The sequence below is a fragment of the Maylandia zebra genome, linkage group LG22, assembly GCF_041146795.1.
Source record: "Maylandia zebra isolate NMK-2024a linkage group LG22, Mzebra_GT3a, whole genome shotgun sequence".
In the NCBI taxonomy this organism is placed as follows: Eukaryota; Metazoa; Chordata; class Actinopteri; order Cichliformes; family Cichlidae; genus Maylandia; species Maylandia zebra.
The window spans coordinates 1,143,573-1,167,837 of record NC_135187.1 but is presented as its reverse complement, the minus strand read 5'-3'; the positions used below and the strand labels follow the sequence as shown (position 1 = coordinate 1,167,837).

The window sequence follows — 24,265 nt, the reverse complement described above, 5'->3', positions numbered from 1 at the left end:
TACAGCTGCTCCAACAACAACTACAGCTGCCCCAACAACAACCACAGCTTCCTCAACAACAAAAACAACAACACCCTCAACCACAGCTGCTCCAACAACAACAACAACTGTGGCCACAACTGCAGCTGCTCCAACAACAACTACAGCTGCTCCAACAACAACCACAACTGCTCCAACAACAACCAGAACTGAGGCCACAACAACCACAGCTTCGCCAACAACAACTACAGCTGCCCCAACAACAACCACAGCTTCCTCAACAACAAAAACAACAACACCCTCAACCACAGCTGCTCCAACAACAACCACAGCTGCTCCAACAACTACCACAACTGCACCCACAACAACCACAGCTGCTCCAACAACAACTACAACTGCTCCAACAACAACCACAACTGTGGCCACAACCACAGCTGCTCCAACAACAACTACAGCTGCTCCAACAACAACTACAGCTGCCCCAACAACAACTACAGCTGCCCCAACAACAACCACAGCTTCCTCAACAACAAAAACAACAACACCCTCAACCACAGCTGCTCCAACAACAACAACAACTGTGGCCACAACTGCAGCTGCTCCAACAACAACTACAGCTGCTCCAACAACAACCACAGCTGCTCCAACAACTACCACAACTGCACCCACAACAACCACAGCTGCTCCAACAACAACTACAACTGCTCCAACAACAACCACAACTGTGGCCACAACCACAGCTGCTCCAACAACAACCACAGCTGCTCCAACAACTACCACAACTGCACCCACAACAACCACAGCTGCCCCAACAACAACAACTACAACTGCTCCAACAACAACCACAACTGTGGCCACAACCACAGCTGCTCCAACAACAACTACAGCTGCTCCAACAACAACTACAGCTGCCCCAACAACAACCACAGCTTCCTCAACAACAAAAACAACAACACCCTCAACCACAGCTGCTCCAACAACAACAACAACTGTGGCCACAACTGCAGCTGCTCCAACAACAACTACAGCTGCTCCAACAACAACCACAACTGCTCCAACAACAACCACAACTGAGGCCACAACAACCACAGCTTCGCCAACAACAACTACAGCTGCCCCAACAACAACCACAGCTTCCTCAACAACAAAAACAACAACACCCTCAACCACAGCTGCTCCAACAACAACCACAGCTGCTCCAACAACTACCACAACTGCACCCACAACAACCACAGCTGCTCCAACAACAACTACAACTGCTCCAACAACAACCACAACTGAGGCCACAACAACCACAGCTTCGCCAACAACAACCACAACTGCTCCAACAACAACCACAACTTTGGCCACAACTGCAGCTGCTCCAACAACAACCACAGCTGCTTCTACAACAACCACAACTGTGGCCACAACCACAGCTGCTCCAACAACAACTACAGCTGCTCCAACAACAACCACAACTGCTCCAACAACAACCACAACTGAGGCCACAACAACCACAGCTTCGCCAACAACAACTACAGCTGCCCCAACAACAACCACAGCTTCCTCAACAAAAAAAACAACAACACCCTCAACCACAGCTGCTCCAACAACAACCACAGCTGCTCCAACAACTACCACAACTGCACCCACAACAACCACAGCTTCCTCAACAACAAAAACAACAAAACCCTCAACCACAGCTGCTCCAACAACAACCACAGCTTCCTCAACAACAAAAACAACAACACCCTCAACCACAGCTGCTCCAACAACAACAACAACTACACCATCAACTACAGGTGCTCCAACAACAACTACAGCTGTTCCAACAACAACCAAAACTGCCGCCCCAACAACTACCACAACTGCACCCACAACAACCACAGCTGCTCCAACAACAACTACAGCTGCTCCAACAACAACCACAACCGTTGCCCAAACAACACCAACCACAGCTTCCCCAACAACAACAACACCCTCAACCACAGCTGCTCCAACAACAACTACAGCTGCTCCAACAACAACTACAGCTGCCCCAACAACAACCACAGCTTCCTCAACAACAAAAACAACAACACCCTCAACCACAGCTGCTCCAACAACAACAACAACTGTGGCCACAACTGCAGCTGCTCCAACAACAACTACAGCTGCTCCAACAACAACCACAACTGCTCCAACAACAACCAGAACTGAGGCCACAACAACCACAGCTTCGCCAACAACAACTACAGCTGCCCCAACAACAACCACAGCTTCCTCAACAACAAAAACAACAACACCCTCAACCACAGCTGCTCCAACAACAACCACAGCTGCTCCAACAACTACCACAACTGCACCCACAACAACCACAGCTGCTCCAACAACAACTACAACTGCTCCAACAACAACCACAACTGAGGCCACAACAACCACAGCTTCGCCAACAACAACCACAACTGCTCCAACAACAACCACAACTTTGGCCACAACTGCAGCTGCTCCAACAACAACCACAGCTGCTTCTACAACAACCACAACTGTGGCCACAACCACAGCTGCTCCAACAACAACTACAGCTGCTCCAACAACAACTACAGCTGCCCCAACAACAACCACAGCTTCCTCAACAACAAAAACAACAACACCCTCAACCACAGCTGCTCCAACAACAACCACAACTGCCGCCCCAACAACTACCACAACTGCACCCACAACTGCAGCTGCTCCAACAACAACCACAGCTGCTCCAACAACTACCAAAACTGCACCCACTATAACCACAGCTGCTCCAACAACAACCACAACTGCACCCACAACAACCACAGCTGCTCCAACAACAACCACAGCTGCTCCAACAACAACCACAACTTTGGCCACAACTGCAGCTGCTCCAACAACAACCACAGCTGCTTCAACAACAACCACAACTTTGGCCACAACTGCAGCTGTTCCAACAACAACTACAGCTGCTCCAACAACAACAACAACTGTGGCCACAACTGCAGCTGCTCCAACAACAACTACAGCTGCTCCAACAACAACCACAACTGCTCCAACAACAACCACAACTGAGGCCACAACAACCACAGCTTCGCCAACAACAACTACAGCTGCTCAAACAACAACCACAGCTTTGCCACCAACAACAACAACAACACCCTCAACCACAGCTGCTCCAACAACAACTACAGCTGCTCCAACAACAACTACAACTGCTCCAACCACAACTGCCGCCCTAACAACAGCCACAACTGCTCAAACAACAACCACAGCTTTGCCACCAACAACAACAACAACACCCTCAACCACAGCTGCTCCAACAACAACTACAGCTGCTCCAACAAAAACTACAACTGCTCCAACCACAACTGCCGCCCTAACAACAGCCACAACTGCACCAACAACAACCACAGCTGCCCCAACAACAACCACAGCTTCCTCAACAACAACAACAACAACAACAACTCCCTCAACCACAGCTGCTCCAACAACAACTACAGCTGTTCCAACAACAACCACAACTGCTCCAACAACAACCACAGCTTCGCCAACAACAACTACAACTGCTCCAACAACAACCACAACTGAGGCCACAACAACCACAGCTTCGCCAACAACAACCACAACTGCTCCAACAACAACCACAACTTTGGCCACAACTTCAGCTGCTCCAACAACAACCACAGCTGCTTCAACAACAACCACAACTGTGGCCACAACTGCAGCTGTTCCAACAACAACTACAGCTGCTCCAACAACAACAACAACTGTGGCCACAACTGCAGCTGCTCCAACAACAACTACAGCTGCTCCAACAACAACCACAACTGCTCCAACAACAACCACAGCTTCGCCAACAACAACTACAGCTGCTCAAACAACAACCACAGCTTTGCCACCAACAACAACAACAACACCCTCAACCACAGCTGCTCCAACAAACACTACAGCTGCTCCAACAACAACTACAACTGCTCCAACCACAACTGCCGCCCTAACAACAGCCACAACTGCTCAAACAACAACCACAGCTTTGCCACCAACAACAACAACAACACCCTCAACCACAGCTGCTCCAACAACAACTACAGCTGCTCCAACAACAACTACAACTGCTCCAACCACAACTGCCGCCCTAACAACAGCCACAACTCCACCAACAACAACCACAGCTGCCCCAACAACAACCACAGCTTCCTCAACAACAACAACAACAACTCCCTCAACCACAGCTGCTCCAACAACAACTACAGCTGTTCCAACAACAACCACAACTGCTCCAACAACAACCACAGCTTCGCCAACAACAACCACAACTGCTCCAACCACAACTGTCTCCCCAACAACTACCACAATTGCACCCACAACAAACACAGCTGCTCCAACACCATCCACAGCTTCCCCAACAACAACAACAACAACAACAGCGACTCCCTCAACCACAGCTGCTCCAACAACAACTACAACTGCTCCAACAACAACCACAACTGAGGCCACAACAACCACAGCTTCGCCAACAACAGCCACAACTGCACCAACAACAACCACAGCTGCCCCAACAACAACCACAGCTTCGCCAACAACAACTACAGCTGCTCAAACAACAACCACAGCTTTGCCACCATCAACAACAACAACACCCTCAACTACAGCTGCTCCAACAACAACTACAACTGCTCCAACCACAACTGCCGCCCTAACAACAGCCACAACTGCTCAAACAACAACCACAGCTTTGCCACCAACAACAACAACAACACCCTCAACCACAGCTGCTCCAACAACATCTACAGCTGCTCCAACAACAACTACAACTGCTCCAACCACAACTGCCGCCCTAACAACAGCCACAACTGCACCAACAACAACCACAGATGCCCCAACAACAACCACAGCTTCCTCAACAACAACAACAACAACAACAACAACTCCCTCAACCACAGCTGCTCCAACAACAACTACAGCTGTTCCAACCACAACCACAACTGCTCCAACAACAACCACAGCTGCCCCAACAACAACCACAGCTTCCTCAACAACAACAACAACAACAACAACTCCCTCAACCACAGCTGCTCCAACAACAACTACAGCTGCCCCAACAACAACCACAGCTTCCTCAACAACAACAACAACAACTCCCTCAACCACAGCTGCTCCAACAACAACCTCAGCTGCTCCAACAACAACTACAGCTGTTCCAACAACAACCACAACTGCACCCTCAACAACAACTACACCCACAACAACCACATCTTCTCCAACAACAACTACAGCTGCTCCAACAACAACCACAGCTTCCCCAACAGCAACAACAACAACAACTGCACCCTCAACTACAGGTGCTCCAACAACAACAACCGCTGCTCCAACACCCACAACCACAACTGCGCCAACCACAACTGCCGCCGTAACAACAGCCACAACTACACCAACAACAACCACAGCCGCCCCAACAACAACCACAGCTTCCTCAACAACAACAACAACAACAACTCCCTCAACCTCAGCTGCTCAAACAACAACTACAGCTGCTCCAACAACAACCACGACTGCACCCTCAACAACAACTGCACCCACAACAACCACATCTTCTCCAACAAAAACTACAGCTGCTCCAACAACAACCAAAGCTTCCCCAACAGCAACAACAACAACAACTGCACCCTCAACTACAGGTGCTCCAACAACAACAACCACTGCTCCAACAACCAACACCACAACTGCGCCAACCACAACTGCCGCCGTAACAACAGCCACAACTGACCCAACAACAACCACAGCCGCCCCAACAACAACCACAGCTTCCTCAACAACAAAAACAACAACACCTTCAACCACAGCTGCTCCAACAACAACAACAACTGTGGCCACAACTGCAGCTGCTCCAACAACAACTACAGCTGCTCAAACAACAACCACAGCTTTGCCACCAACAACAACAACAACACCCTCAACCACAGCTGCTCCAACAACAACTACAACTGCTCCAACCACAACTGCCGCCCTAACAACAGCCACAACTGCACCAACAACAACCACAGCTGCTCCAACAACAACCACAGCTTCCTCAACAACAACAACAACAACAACTCCCTCAACCACAGCTGCTCCAACAACAACTACAGCTGCCCCAACAACAACCACAACTTCCTCAACAACAACAACAACAACAACTCCCTCAACCACAGCTGCTCCAACAACAACTACAGCTGCCCCAACAACAACCACAGCTGCTCCAACAACAACTACAGCTGTTCCAACAACAACCACAACTGTGGCCACAACTGCAGCTGCTCCAACAACAACTACAGCTGTTCCAACAACAACCACAACTGTGGCCACAACCACAGCTGCTCCAACAACAACTACAGCTGCTCCAACAACAACTACAGCTGCCCCAACAACAACCACAGCTTCCTCAACAACAAAAACAACAACACCCTCAACCACAGCTGCTCCAACAACAACAACAACTGTGGCCACAACTGCAGCTGCTCCAACAACAACTACAGCTGCTCCAACAACAACCACAACTGCTCCAACAACAACCACAACTGAGGCCACAACAACCACAGCTTCGCCAACAACAACTACAGCTGCCCCAACAACAACCACAACTGCACCCACAACAACCACAGCTGCTCCAACAACAACCACAGCTGCTCCAACAACTACCACAACTGCACCCACAACAACCACAGCTGCTCCAACAACAACTACAACTGCTCCAACAACAACCACAACTGAGGCCACAACAACCACAGCTGCTCCAACACCAACCACAGCTTCCCCAACAACAACAACACCCTCAACCACAGCTGCACCCACAACAGGTACAGCTGCTCCAACAACTACCAAAACTGCACCCACTATAACCACAGCTGCTCCAACAACAACCACAACTGCACCCACAACAACCACAGCTGCTCCAACAACAACCACAGCTGCTCCAACAACAACTACAGCTGCTCCAACAACAACCACAGCTTCCCCAACAACAACAACAACTACACCATCAACTACAGGTGCTCCAACAACAACTACAGCTGTTCCAACAACAACCACAACTGCCGCCCCAACAACTACCACAACTGCACCCACAACAACTGCAGCTGCTCCAACAACAACTACAGCTGCTCCAACAACAACTACAACTGCTCCAACCACAACTGCCGCCCTAACAACAGCCACAACTGCACCAACAACAACCACAGCTGCCCCAACAACAACCACAGCTTCCTCAACAACAACAACAACAACAACAACTCCCTCAACCACAGCTGCTCCAACAACAACTACAGCTGTTCCAACAACAACCACAACTGCTCCAACAACAACTACAGCTGCTCCAACAACAACTGCCGCCCTAACAACAGCCACAACTGCACCAACAACAACCACAGCTGCCCCAACAACAACCACAGCTTCCTCAACAACAACAACAACAACAACAACAACTCCCTCAACCACAGCTGCTCCAACAACAACTACAGCTGTTCCAACAACAACCACAACTGCTCCAACAACAACCACAGCTTCGCCAACAACAACCACAACTGCTCCAACCACAACTGCCGCCCTAGCAACAGCCACAACTGCACCAACAACAACCACAGCTGCCCCAACAACAACCACAGCTTCCTCAACAACAACAACAACAACAACTCCCTCAACCACAGCTGCTCCAACAACAACTACAGCTGCCCCAACAACAACCACAACTTCCTCAACAACAACAACAACAACTCCCTCAACCACAGCTGCTCCAACAACAACTACAGCTGCCCCAACAACAACCACAACTTCCTCAACAACAACAACAACTCCCTCAACCACAGCTGCTCCAACAACAACTACAGCTGTTCCAACAACAACCACAACTGTGGCCACAACTGCAGCTGCTCCAACAACAACTACAGCTGCTCCAACAACAACTACAGCTGCCCCAACAACAACCACAGCTTCCTCAACAACAAAAACAACAACACCCTCAACCACAGCTGCTCCAACAACAACAACAACTGTGGCCACAACTGCAGCTGCTCCAACAACAACTACAGCTGCTCCAACAACAACCACAACTGCTCCAACAACAACCACAACTGAGGCCACAACAACCACAGTTTCGCCAACAACAACTACAGCTGCCCCAACAACAACCACAGCTTCCTCAACAACAAAAACAACAACACCCTCAACCACAGCTGCTCCAACAACAACCACAGCTGCTCCAACAACTACCACAACTGCACCCACAACAACCACAGCTGCTCCAAAAACAACTACAACTGCTCCAACAACAACCACAACTGTGGCCACAACCACAGCTGCTCCAACAACAACTACAGCTGCTCCAACAACAACTACAGCTGCCCCAACAACAACCACAGCTTCCTCAACAACAAAAACAACAACACCCTCAACCACAGCTGCTCCAACAACAACAACAACTGTGGCCACAACTGCAGCTGCTCCAACAACAACTACAGCTGCTCCAACAACAACCACAGCTGCTCCAACAACTACCACAACTGCACCCACAACAACCACAGCTGCTCCAACAACAACTACAACTGCTCCAACAACAACCACAACTGTGGCCACAACCACAGCTGCTCCAACAACAACCACAGCTGCTCCAACAACAACCACAACTGCACCCACAACAACCACAGCTGCTCCAACAACAACTACAACTGCTCCAACAACAACCACAACTGTGGCCACAACCACAGCTGCTCCAACAACAACCACAGCTGCTCCAACAACAACTACAGCTGCTCCAACAACAACTACAGCTGCCCCAACAACAACCACAGCTTCCTCAACAACAAAAACAACAACACCCTCAACCACAGCTGCTCCAACAACAACAACAACTGTGGCCACAACTGCAGCTGCTCCAACAACAACTACAGCTGCTCCAACAACAACCACAACTGCTCCAACAACAACCACAACTGAGGCCACAACAACCACAGCTTCGCCAACAACAACTACAGCTGCCCCAACAACAACCACAGCTTCCTCAACAACAAAAACAACAACACCCTCAACCACAGCTGCTCCAACAACAACCACAGCTGCTCCAACAACTACCACAACTGCACCCACAACAACCACAGCTGCTCCAACAACAACTACAACTGCTCCAACAACAACCACAACTGAGGCCACAACAACCACAGCTTCGCCAACAACAACCACAACTGCTCCAACAACAACCACAACTTTGGCCACAACTGCAGCTGCTCCAACAACAACCACAGCTGCTTCTACAACAACCACAACTGTGGCCACAACCACAGCTGCTCCAACAACAACTACAGCTGCTCCAACAACAACTACAGCTGCTCCAACAACAACCACAACTGCTCCAACAACAACCACAACTGAGGCCACAACAACCACAGCTTCGCCAACAACAACTACAGCTGCCCCAACAACAACCACAGCTTCCTCAACAACAAAAACAACAACACCCTCAACCACAGCTGCTCCAACAACAACCACAGCTGCTCCAACAACTACCACAACTGCACCCACAAAAACCACAGCTTCCTCAACAACAAAAACAACAAAACCCTCAACCACAGCTGCTCCAACAACAACCACAGCTTCCTCAACAACAAAAACAACAACACCCTCAACCACAGCTGCTCCAACAACAACAACAACTACACCATCAACTACAGGTGCTCCAACAACAACTACAGCTGTTCCAACAACAACCAAAACTGCCGCCCCAACAACTACCACAACTGCACCCACAACAACCACAGCTGCTCCAACAACAACTACAGCTGCTCCAACAACAACCACAACCGTTGCCCAAACAACACCAACCACAGCTTCCCCAACAACAACAACACCCTCAACCACAGCTGCTCCAACAACAACTACAGCTGCTCCAACAACAACTACAGCTGCCCCAACAACAACCACAGCTTCCTCAACAACAAAAACAACAACACCCTCAACCACAGCTGCTCCAACAACAACAACAACTGTGGCCACAACTGCAGCTGCTCCAACAACAACTACAGCTGCTCCAACAACAACCACAACTGCTCCAACAACAACCAGAACTGAGGCCACAACAACCACAGCTTCGCCAACAACAACTACAGCTGCCCCAACAACAACCACAGCTTCCTCAACAACAAAAACAACAACACCCTCAACCACAGCTGCTCCAACAACAACCACAGCTGCTCCAACAACTACCACAACTGCACCCACAACAACCACAGCTGCTCCAACAACAACTACAACTGCTCCAACAACAACCACAACTGAGGCCACAACAACCACAGCTTCGCCAACAACAACCACAACTGCTCCAACAACAACCACAACTTTGGCCACAACTGCAGCTGCTCCAACAACAACCACAGCTGCTTCTACAACAACCACAACTGTGGCCACAACCACAGCTGCTCCAACAACAACTACAGCTGCTCCAACAACAACTACAGCTGCCCCAACAACAACCACAGCTTCCTCAACAACAAAAACAACAACACCCTCAACCACAGCTGCTCCAACAACAACCACAACTGCCGCCCCAACAACTACCACAACTGCACCCACAACTGCAGCTGCTCCAACAACAACCACAGCTGCTCCAACAACAACCACAACTTTGGCCACAACTGCAGCTGCTCCAACAACAACCACAGCTGCTTCAACAACAACCACAACTTTGGCCACAACTGCAGCTGTTCCAACAACAACTACAGCTGCTCCAACAACAACAACAACTGTGGCCACAACTGCAGCTGCTCCAACAACAACTACAGCTGCTCCAACAACAACCACAACTGCTCCAACAACAACCACAACTGAGGCCACAACAACCACAGCTTCGCCAACAACAACTACAGCTGCTCAAACAACAACCACAGCTTTGCCACCAACAACAACAACAACACCCTCAACCACAGCTGCTCCAACAACAACTACAGCTGCTCCAACAACAACTACAGCTGCTCCAACAACAACTACAACTGCTCCAACCACAACTGCCGCCCTAACAACAGCCACAACTGCTCAAACAACAACCACAGCTTTGCCACCAACAACAACAACAACACCCTCAACCACAGCTGCTCCAACAACAACTACAGCTGCTCCAACAAAAACTACAACTGCTCCAACCACAACTGCCGCCCTAACAACAGCCACAACTGCACCAACAACAACCACAGCTGCCCCAACAACAACCACAGCTTCCTCAACAACAACAACAACAACAACAACAACTCCCTCAACCACAGCTGCTCCAACAACAACTACAGCTGTTCCAACAACAACCACAACTGCTCCAACAACAACCACAGCTTCGCCAACAACAACTACAACTGCTCCAACAACAACCACAACTGAGGCCACAACAACCACAGCTTCGCCGACAACAACCACAACTGCTCCAACAACAACCACAACTTTGGCCACAACTGCAGCTGCTCCAACAACAACCACAGCTGCTTCAACAACAACCACAACTGTGGCCACAACTGCAGCTGTTCCAACAACAACTACAGCTGCTCCAACAACAACAACAACTGTGGCCACAACTGCAGCTGCTCCAACAACAACTACAGCTGCTCCAACAACAACCACAACTGCTCCAACAACAACCACAACTGAGGCCACAACAACCACAGCTTCGCCAACAACAACTACAGCTGCTCAAACAACAACCACAGCTTTGCCACCAACAACAACAACAACACCCTCAACCACAGTTGCTCCAACAACAACTACAGCTGCTCCAACAACACCTACAACTGCTCCAACCACAACTGCCGCCCTAACAACAGCCACAACTGCTCAAACAACAACCACAGCTTTGCCACCAACAACAACAACAACACCCTCAACCACAGCTGCTCCAACAACAACTACAGCTGCTCCAACAACAACTACAACTGCTCCAACCACAACTGCCGCCATAACAACAGCCACAACTCCACCAACAACAACCACAGCTGCCCCAACAACAACCACAGCTTCCTCAACAAGAACAACAACAACTCCCTCAACCACAGCTGCTCCAACAACAACTACAGCTGTTCCAACAACAACCACAACTGCTCCAACAACAACCACAGCTTCGCCAACAACAACCACAACTGCTCCAACCACAACTGCCGCCCTAACAACAGCCACAACTGCACCAACAACAACCACAGCTGCCCAAACAACAATCACAGCTTCCTCAACAACAACAACAACAACAACAACTCCCTCAACCACAGCTGCTCCAACAACAACTACAGCTGCCCCAACAACAACCACAACTTCCTCAACAACAACAACAGCAACAACTCCCTCAACCACAGCTGCTCCAACAACAACTACAGCTGCCCCAACAACAACCACAGCTGCTCCAACAACAACTACAGCTGTTCCAACAACAACCACAACTGTGGCCACAACCACAGCTGCTCCAACAACAACTACAGCTGCTCCAACAACAACTACAGCTGCCCCAACAACAACCACAGCTTCCTCAACAACAAAAACAACAACACCCTCAACCACAGCTGCTCCAACAACAACAACAACTGTGGCCACAACTGCAGCTGCTCCAACAACAACTACAGCTGCTCCAACAACAACCACAACTGCTCCAACAACAACCACAACTGAGGCCACAACAACCACAGCTTCGCCAAAAACAACTACAGCTGCCCCAACAACAACCACAGCTTCCTCAACAACAAAAACAACAACACCCTCAACCACAGCTGCTCCAACAACAACCACAGCTGCTCCAACAACTACCACAACTGCACCCACAACAACCACAGCTGCTCCAACAACAACTACAACTGCTCCAACAACAACCACAACTGAGGCCACAACAACCACAGCTTCGCCAACAACAACCACAACTTTGGCCACAACAGCAGCTGCTCCAACAACAACCACAGCTGCTTCTACAACAACCACAACTGTGGCCACAACCACAGCTGCTCCAACAACAACTACAGCTACTCCAACAACAACTACAGCTGCCCCAACAACAACCACAGCTTCCTCAACAACAAAAACAACAACACCCTCAACCACAGCTGCTCCAACAACAACAACAACTGTGGCCACAACTGCAGCTGCTCCAACAACAACTACAGCTGCTCCAACAACAACCACAACTGCTCCAACAACAACCACAACTGAGGCCACAACAACCACAGCTTCGCCAACAACAACTACAGCTGCCCCAACAACAACCACAGCTTCCTCAACAACAAAAACAACAACACCCTCAACCACAGCTGCTCAAACAACAACCACAGCTGCTCCAACAACTACCACAACTGCACCCACAACAACCACAGCTTCCTCAACAACAAAAACAACAACACCCTCAACCACAGCTGCTCCAACAACAACCACAGCTTCCTCAACAACAAAAACAACAACACCCTCAACCACAGCTGCTCCAACAAAAACAACAACTACACCATCAACTACAGGTGCTCCAACAACAACTACAGCTGTTCCAACAACAACCAAAACTGCCGCCCCAACAACTACCACAACTGCACCCACAACAACCACAGCTGCTCCAACAACAACTACAGCTGCTCCAACAACAACCACAACCGTTGCCCAAACAACACCAACCACAGCTTCCCCAACAACAACAACACCCTCAACCACAGCTGCTCCAACAACAACTACAGCTGCTCCAACAAGAACCACAGCTTCCCCAACAGCAACAAAAACTACAACTGTACCCTCAACTACAGGCGCTCCAACAACAACAACTGCTGCTCCAACAACCACAACCACAACTGTACCAACCACAACTGCCGCCCTAACAACAGCCACAACTGCACCAACAACAACCACAGCTGCTCCAACAACAACTACAGCTGTTCCAACAACAACCACAACTGTGGCCACAACAACCACAGCTTCGCCAACAACAACTACAGCTGCTCAAACAACAACCACAGCTTTGCCACCAACAACAACAACAACACCCTCAACCACAGCTGCTCCAACAACAACTACAGCTGCTCCAACAACAACTACAACTGCTCCAACCACAACTGCCGCCCTAACAACAGCCACAACTGCTCAAACAACAACCACAGCTTTGCCACCAACAACAACAACAACTCCCTCAACCACAGCTGCTCCAACAACAACTACAGCTGCTCCAACAACAACTACAACTGCTCCAACCACAACTGCCGCCCTAACAACAGCCACAACTCCACCAACAACAACCACAGCTGCCCCAACAACAACCACAGCTTCCTCAACAAGAACAACAACAACTCCCTCAACCACAGCTGCTCCAACAACAACTACAGCTGTTCCAACAACAACCACAACTGCTCCAACAACAACCACAGCTTCGCCAACAACAACCACAACTGCTCCAACCACAACTGCCGCCCTAACAACAGCCACAACTGCACCAACAACAACCACAGCTGCCCAAACAACAATCACAGCTTCCTCAACAACAACAACAACAACAACAACTCCCTCAACCACAGCTGCTCCAACAACAACTACAGCTGCCCCAACAACAACCACAACTTCCTCAACAACAACAACAACAACAACTCCCTCAACCACAGCTGCTCCAACAACAACTACAGCTGCCCCAACAACAACCACAGCTGCTCCAACAACAACTACAGCTGTTCCAACAACAACCACAACTGTGGCCACAACCACAGCTGCTCCAACAACAACTACAGCTGCTCCAACAACAACTACAGCTGCCCCAACAACAACCACAGCTTCCTCAACAACAAAAACAACAACACCCTCAACCACAGCTGCTCCAACAACAACAACAACTGTGGCCACAACTGCAGCTGCTCCAACAACAACTACAGCTGCTCCAACAACAACCACAACTGCTCCAACAACAACCACAACTGAGGCCACAACAACCACAGCTTCGCCAAAAACAACTACAGCTGCCCCAACAACAACCACAGCTTCCTCAACAACAAAAACAACAACACCCTCAACCACAGCTGCTCCAACAACAACCACAGCTGCTCCAACAACTACCACAACTGCACCCACAACAACCACAGCTGCTCCAACAACAACTACAACTGCTCCAACAACAACCACAACTGAGGCCACAACAACCACAGCTTCGCCAACAACAACCACAACTGCTCCAACAACAACCACAACTTTGGCCACAACTGCAGCTGCTCCAACAACAACCACAGCTGCTTCTACAACAACCACAACTGTGGCCACAACCACAGCTGCTCCAACAACAACTACAGCTACTCCAACAACAACTACAGCTGCCCCAACAACAACCACAGCTTCCTCAACAACAAAAACAACAACACCCTCAACCACAGCTGCTCCAACAACAACAACAACTGTGGCCACAACTGCAGCTGCTCCAACAACAACTACAGCTGCTCCAACAACAACCACAACTGCTCCAACAACAACCACAACTGAGGCCACAACAACCACAGCTTCGCCAACAACAACTACAGCTGCCCCAACAACAACCACAGCTTCCTCAACAACAAAAACAACAACACCCTCAACCACAGCTGCTCAAACAACAACCACAGCTGCTCCAACAACTACCACAACTGCACCCACAACAACCACAGCTTCCTCAACAACAAAAACAACAACACCCTCAACCACAGCTGCTCCAACAACAACCACAGCTTCCTCAACAACAAAAACAACAACACTCTCAACCACAGCTGCTCCAACAACAACAACAACTACACCATCAACTACAGGTGCTCCAACAACAACTACAGCTGTTCCAACAACAACCAAAACTGCCGCCCCAACAACTACCACAACTGCACCCACAACAACCACAGCTGCTCCAACAACAACTACAGCTGCTCCAACAACAACCACAACCGTTGCCCAAACAACACCAACCACAGCTTCCCCAACAACAACAACACCCTCAACCACAGCTGCTCCAACAACAACTACAGCTGCTCCAACAAGAACCACAGCTTCCCCAACAGCAACAAAAACTACAACTGTACCCTCAACTACAGGTGCTCCAACAACAACAACTGCTGCTCCAACAACCACAACTGTACCAACCACAACTGCCGCCCTAACAACAGCCACAACTGCACCAACAACAACCACAGCTGCTCCAACAACAACTACAGCTGTTCCAACAACAACCACAACTGTGGCCACAACTGCAGCTGCTCCAACAACAACTACAGCTGTTCCAACAACAACCACAACTGCTCCAACAACAACCACAACTGAGGCCACAACAACCACAGCTTCGCCAACAACAACTACAGCTGCTCAAACAACAACCACAGCTTTGCCACCAACAACAACAACAACAACACCCTCAACCACAGCTGCTCCAACAACAACTACAGCTGCTCCAACAACAACTACAACTGCTCCAACCACAACTGCCGCCCTAACAACAGCCACAACTGCTCAAACAACAACCACAGCTTTGCCACCAACAACAACAACAACACCCTCAACCACAGCTGCTCCAACAACAACTACAGCTGCTCCAACAACAACTACAACTGCTCCAACCACAACTGCCGCCCTAACAACAGCCACAACTGCACCAACAACAACCACAGCTGCCCCAACAACAACCACAGCTTCCTCAACAACAACAACAACAACTCCCTCAACCACAGCTGCTCCAACAACAACTACAGCTGTTCCAACAAGAACCACAACTGCTCCAACAACAACTACAGCTGCTCCAACAACAACTACAACTGCTCCAACCACAACTGCCGCCCTAACAACAGCCACAACTGCACCAACAACAACCACAGCTGCCCCAACAACAACCACAGCTTCCTCAACAACAACAACAACAACAACAACAACTCCCTCAACCACAGCTGCTCCAACAACAACTACAGCTGTTCCAACAACAACCACAACTGCTCCAACAACAACCACAGGTTCGCCAACAACAACTACAACTGCTCCAACAACAACCACAACTGAGGCCACAACAACCACAGCTTCGCCAACAACAACCACAACTGCTCCAACAACAACCACAACTTTGGCCACAACTGCAGATGCTCCAACAACAACCACAGCTGCTTCAACAACAACCACAACTGTGGCCACAACTGCAGCTGTTCCAACAACAACTACAGCTGCTCCAACAACAACCACAACTGCTCCAACAACAACCACAACTGAGGCCACAACAACCACAGCTTCGCCAACAACAACTACAGCTGCTCAAACAACAACCACAGCTTTGCCACCAACAACAACAACAACAACAACTCCCTCAACCACAGCTGCTCCAACAACAACTACAGCTGCCCCAACAACAACCACAACTTCCTCAACAACAACAACAACAACAACTCCCTCAACCACAGCTGCTCCAACAACAACTACAGCTGTTCCAACAACAACCACAACTGTGGCCACAACTGCAGCTGCTCCAACAACAACTACAGCTGCTCCAACAACAACCACAACTGTGGCCACAACCACAGCTGCTCCAACAACAACTACAGCTGCTCCAACAACAACTACAGCTGCCCCAACAACAACCACAGCTTCCTCAACAACAAAAACAACAACACCCTCAACCACAACTGCTCCAACAACAACAACAACTGTGGCCACAACTGCAGCTGCTCCAACAACAACTACAGCTGCTCCAACAACAACCACAACTGAGGCCACAACAACCACAGCTTCACCAACAACAACTACAGCTGCCCCAACAACAACCACAGCTTCCTCAACAACAAAAACAACAACACCCTCAACCACAGCTGCTCCAACAACAACCACAGCTGCTCCAACAACTACCACAACTGCACCCACAACAACCACAGCTGCTCCAACAACAACTACAACTACTCCAACAACAACCACAACTGAGGCCACAACAACCACAGCTTCGCCAACAACAACCACAACTGCTCCAACAACAACCACAACTTTGGCCACAACTGCAGCTGCTCCAACAACAACCACAGCTGCTTCTACAACAACCACAACTGTGGCCACAACTGCAGCTGTTCCAACAACAACTACATCTGTTCCAACAACAACCACAACTGTCTCCCCAACAACTACCACAATTGCACCCACAACAAACACAGCTGCTCCAACACCAACCACAGCTTCCCCAACAACAACAACACCCTCAACCACAGCTGCACCCACAACAAGTACAGCTGCTCCAACAACTACCAAAACTGCACCCACTATAACCACAGCTGCTCCAACAACAACCACAACTGCACCCACAACAACCACAGCTGCTCCAACAACAACCACAGCTTCCCCAACAACAACAACAACAACACCCTCAACCACAGCTGCTCCAACAACAACAACTACAGCTGCTCCAACAACAACTACAACTGCTCCAACCACAACTGCCGCCCTAACAACAGCCACAACTGAACCAACAACAACCACAGCTGCCCCAACAACAACCACAGCTTCCTCAACAACAACAACAACAACAACAACTCCCTCAATCACAGCTGCTCCAACAACAACTACAGCTGCCCCAACAACAACCACAACTTCCTCAACAACAACAACAACAACAACTCCCTCAACCACAGCTGCTCCAACAACAACTACAGCTGCCCCAACAACAACCACAGCTGCTCCAACAACAACTACAGCTGTTCCAACAACAACCACAACTGTGGCCACAACTGCAGCTGCTCCAACAACAACTACAGCTGTTCCAACAACAACCACAACTGTGGCCACAACCACAGCTGCTCCAACAACAACTACAGCTGCTCCAACAACAACTACAGCTGCCCCAACAACAACCACAGCTTCCTCAACAACAAAAACAACAACACCCTCAACCACAGCTGCTCCAACAACAACAACAACTGTGGCCACAACTACAGCTGCTCCAACAACAACCACAACTGCTCCAACAACAAACACAACTGAGGCCACAACAACCACAGCTTCGCCAACAACAACTACAGCTGCCCCAACAACAACCACAGCTTCCTCAACAACAAAAACAACAACACCCTCAACCACAGCTGCTCCAACAACAACCACAGCTGCTCCAACAACAACTACAACTGCTCCAACAACAACCACAACTTTGGCCACAACTGCAGCTGCTCCAACAACAACCACAGCTGCTTCTACAACAACCACAACTGTGGCCACAACTGCAGCTGTTCCAACAACAACTACATCTGTTCCAACAACCACAACTGTCTCCCCAACAACTACCACAATTGCACCCACAACAAACACAGCTGCTCCAACACCAACCACAGCTTCCCCAACAACAACAACACCCTCCACCACAGCTGCACCCACAACAAGTACAGCTGCTCCAACAACTACCAAAACTGCACCCACTATAACCACAGCTGCTCCAACAACAACCACAACTGCACCCACAACAACCACAGCAGCTCCAACAACAACTACAGCTGCTCCAACAACAACCACAGCTTCCCCAACAACAACAACAACTACACCATCAACTACAGGTGCTCCAACAACAACTACAGCTGTTCCAACAACAACCACAACTGCCGCCCCAACAACTACCACAACTGCACCCACAACAACCACAGCTGCTCCAACAACAACTACAGCTGCTCCAACAACAACCACAACCGTTGCCCAAACAACACCAACCACAGCTTCCCCAACAACAACAACACCCTCAACCACAGCTGCACCCACAACAAGTACAGCTGCTCCAACAACTACCAAAACTGCACCCACTATAACCACAGCTGCTCCAACAACAACCACAACTGCACCCACAACAACCACAGCTTCACCAACAACAACAACAGCTACACCATCAACTACAGCTGCTCCAACAAGAACCACAGCTTCCCCAACAGCAACAACAACTACAACTGCACCCTCAACTACAGCTGCCCCAACAAGAACCACAGCTTCCCCAACAGCAACAACAACTACAACTGCACCCTCAACCACAGCTGCTCCAACAACAACTACAGCTGCCCCAACAACAACCACAACTTCCTCAACAACAACAACAACAACAACTCCCTCAACCACAGCTGCTCCAACAACAACTACAGCTGCCCCAACAACAACCACAGCTGCTCCAACAACAACTACAGCTGTTCCAACAACAACCACAACTGTGGCCACAACTGCAGCTGCTCCAACAACAACTACAGCTGTTCCAACAACAACCACAACTGTGGCCACAACCACAGCTGCTCCAACAACAACTACAGCTGCTCCAACAACAACTACAGCTGCCCCAACAACAACCACAGCTTCCTCAACAACAAAAACAACAACACCCTCAACCACAGCTGCTCCAACAACAACAACAACTGTGGCCACAACTACAGCTGCTCCAACAACAACCACAACTGCTCCAACAACAAACACAACTGAGGCCACAACAACCACAGCTTCGCCAACAACAACTACAGCTGCCCCAACAACAACCACAGCTTCCTCAACAACAAAAACAACAACACCCTCAACCACAGCTGCTCCAACAACAACCACAGCTGCTCCAACAACAACTACAACTGCTCCAACAACAACCACAACTTTGGCCACAACTGCAGCTGCTCCAACAACAACCACAGCTGCTTCTACAACAACCACAACTGTGGCCACAACTGCAGCTGTTCCAACAACAACTACATCTGTTCCAACAACCACAACTGTCTCCCCAACAACTACCACAATTGCACCCACAACAAACACAGCTGCTCCAACACCAACCACAGCTTCCCCAACAACAACAACACCCTCCACCACAGCTGCACCCACAACAAGTACAGCTGCTCCAACAACTACCAAAACTGCACCCACTATAACCACAGCTGCTCCAACAACAACCACAACTGCACCCACAACAACCACAGCAGCTCCAACAACAACTACAGCTGCTCCAACAACAACCACAGCTTCCCCAACAACAACAACAACTACACCATCAACTACAGGTGCTCCAACAACAACTACAGCTGTTCCAACAACAACCACAACTGCCGCCCCAACAACTACCACAACTGCACCCACAACAACCACAGCTGCTCCAACAACAACTACAGCTGCTCCAACAACAACCACAACCGTTGCCCAAACAACACCAACCACAGCTTCCCCAACAACAACAACACCCTCAACCACAGCTGCACCCACAACAAGTACAGCTGCTCCAACAACTACCAAAACTGCACCCACTATAACCACAGCTGCTCCAACAACAACCACAACTGCACCCACAACAACCACAGCTTCACCAACAACAACAACAGCTACACCATCAACTACAGCTGCTCCAACAAGAACCACAGCTTCCCCAACAGCAACAACAACTACAACTGCACCCTCAACTACAGCTGCTCCAACAAGAACCACAGCTTCCCCAACAGCAACAACAACTACAACTGCACTCTCAACCACAGCTGCTCCAACAACAACTACAGCTGCCCCAACAACAACCACAACTTCCTCAACAACAACAACAACAACAACTCCCTCAACCACAGCTGCTCCAACAACAACTACAGCTGCCCCAACAACAACCACAGCTGCTCCAACAACAACTACAGCTGTTCCAACAACAACCACAACTGTGGCCACAACTGCAGCTGCTCCAACAACAACTACAGCTGTTCCAACAACAACCACAACTGTGGCCACAACCACAGCTGCTCCAACAACAACTACAGCTGCTCCAACAACAACTACAGCTGCCCCAACAACAACCACAGCTTCCTCAACAACAAAAACAACAACACCCTCAACCACAGCTGCTCCAACAACAACAACAACTGTGGCCACAACTACAGCTGCTCCAACAACAACCACAACTGCTCCAACAACAACCACAACTGAGGCCACAACAACCACAGCTTCGCCAACAACAACTACAGCTGCCCCAACAACAACCACAGCTTCCTCAACAACAAAAACAACAACACCCTCAACCACAGCTGCTCCAACAACAACCACAGCTGCTCCAACAACAACTACAACTGCTCCAACAACAACCACAACTTTGGCCACAACTGCAGCTGCTCCAACAACAACCACAGCTGCTTCTACAACAACCACAACTGTGGCCACAACTGCAGCTGTTCCAACAACAACTACATCTGTTCCAACAACCACAACTGTCTCCCCAACAACTACCACAATTGCACCCACAACAAACACAGCTGCTCCAACACCAACCACAGCTTCCCCAACAACAACAACACCCTCCACCACAGCTGCACCCACAACAAGTACAGCTGCTCCAACAACTACCAAAACTGCACCCACTATAACCACAGCTGCTCCAACAACAACCACAACTGCACCCACAACAACCACAGCTGCTCCAACAACAACTACAGCTGCTCCAACAACAACCACAGCTTCCCCAACAACAACAACAACTACACCATCAACTACAGGTGCTCCAACAACAACTACAGCTGTTCCAACAACAACCACAACTGCCGCCCCAACAACTACCACAACTGCACCCACAACAACCACAGCTGCTCCAACAACAACTACAGCTGCTCCAACAACAACCACAACCGTTGCCCAAACAACACCAACCACAGCTTCCCCAACAACAACAACACCCTCAACCACAGCTGCACCCACAACAAGTACAGCTGCTCCAACAACTACCAAAACTGCACCCACTATAACCACAGCTGCTCCAACAACAACCACAACTGCACCCACAACAACCACAGCTGCTCCAACAACAACTACAGCTGCTCCAACAACAACCACAGCTTCCCCAACAACAACAACAGCTACACCATCAACTACAGCTGCTCCAACAAGAACCACAGCTTCCCCAACAGCAACAACAACTACAACTGCACCCTCAACTACAGCTGCTCCAACAAGAACCACAGCTTCCCCAACAGCAACAACAACTACAACTGCACCCTCAACTACAGGTGCTCCAACAACAACAACTGCTGCCCCAACAACCACAACCACAACTGTACCAACCACAACTGCCGCCCTAACAACAGCCACAACTGCACCAACAACAACCACAGCTGCCCCAACAACAGCCACAGCTGCTACAACAACAACCACAGCTGCTCCAAAAACAACTACAGCTGTTCCAACAACAACCACAACTGTGGCCACAACTGCAGCTGCTCCAACAACAACTACAGCTGTTCCAGCAACAACCACAACTGCTCCAACAACAACCACAACTGAGGCCACAACAACCACAGCTTCGCCAACAACAACTACAGCTGCCCCAACAACAACTACAGCTGCCCCAACAACAACCACAGCTTCCTCAACAACAAAAACAACAACACCCTCAACCACAGCTGCTCCAACAACAACCACAGCTGCTCCAACAACTACCACAACTGCACCCACAACAACCACAGCTGCTCCAACAACAACTACAACTGCTCCAACAACAACCACAACTGAGGCCACAACAACCACAGCTTCGCCAACAACAACAACTGCACCCACAACCACAGCTGCACCCACAACAACTACAGCTGCTCCAACAACAACCACAACTGTGGCCACAACCACAGCTTCCTCAAAAACAACAACAACAACAACTCCCTCAACCACAGCTGCTCCAATAACAACTACAGCTGCTCCAACAACAACCACAGCTTCCCCAACAGCAACAACAACAACAACTGCACCGTCAACTACAGGTGCTCCAACAACAACAACAACAGTTGTTCCAACAACCACAACCACAACTGCCGCCCTAACAACAGCCACAACTGCACCAACAACAACCACAGCTGCCCCAACAACAGCCACAGCTGCTCCAACAACAACTACAGCTGCTCCAACAACAACCACAGCTTCCCCAACAACAACAACAACTACACCATCAACTACAGGTGCTCCAACAACAACTATAGCTGTTCCAACAACAACCACAACTGCCGCCCCAACAACTACCACAGCTTCCCCAACAACAACAACAACTACACCATCAACTACAGGTGCTCCAACAACAACTACAACTCCTCCAACAACAACCACAACTGTGGCCACAACTGCAGCTGCTCCAACAACAACTACAACTGCGGCCACAACTGCAGCTGCTCCAACAACAACCACAGCTGCTTCTACAACAACCACAACTGTGGCCACAACTGCAGCTGTTCCAACAACAACTACATCTGTTCCAACAACAACCACAACTGTCTCCCCAACAACTACCACAATTGCACCCACAACAAACACAGCTGCTCCAACACCAACCACAGCTTCCCCAACAACAACAACACCCTCAACCACAGCTGCACCCACAACAAGTACAGCTGCT

General features: G+C 49.6%; 1 protein-coding gene across 1 annotated transcript in view; it reads left to right on the top strand.

The window, feature by feature from the left end:
• Positions 1-4,854: 4,854 nt before the first annotated feature.
• LOC143414769 (uncharacterized) overlaps positions 4,855-24,265 on the top strand; it is a gene marked incomplete at its 5' end in the record, with an annotated part of 33,602 nt that continues 14,191 nt past the window's right edge. The window contains 7 exons of the mRNA XM_076879603.1: positions 4,855-5,087; positions 6,021-6,318; positions 7,138-7,894; positions 11,136-11,301; positions 11,809-12,301; positions 13,663-13,715; positions 13,842-14,626. Of these exons, the coding sequence (XP_076735718.1) occupies positions 4,855-5,087; positions 6,021-6,318; positions 7,138-7,894; positions 11,136-11,301; positions 11,809-12,301; positions 13,663-13,715; positions 13,842-14,626 (2,785 nt within the window). The remainder of the gene's footprint in view (positions 5,088-6,020; positions 6,319-7,137; positions 7,895-11,135; positions 11,302-11,808; positions 12,302-13,662; positions 13,716-13,841; positions 14,627-24,265) is intronic.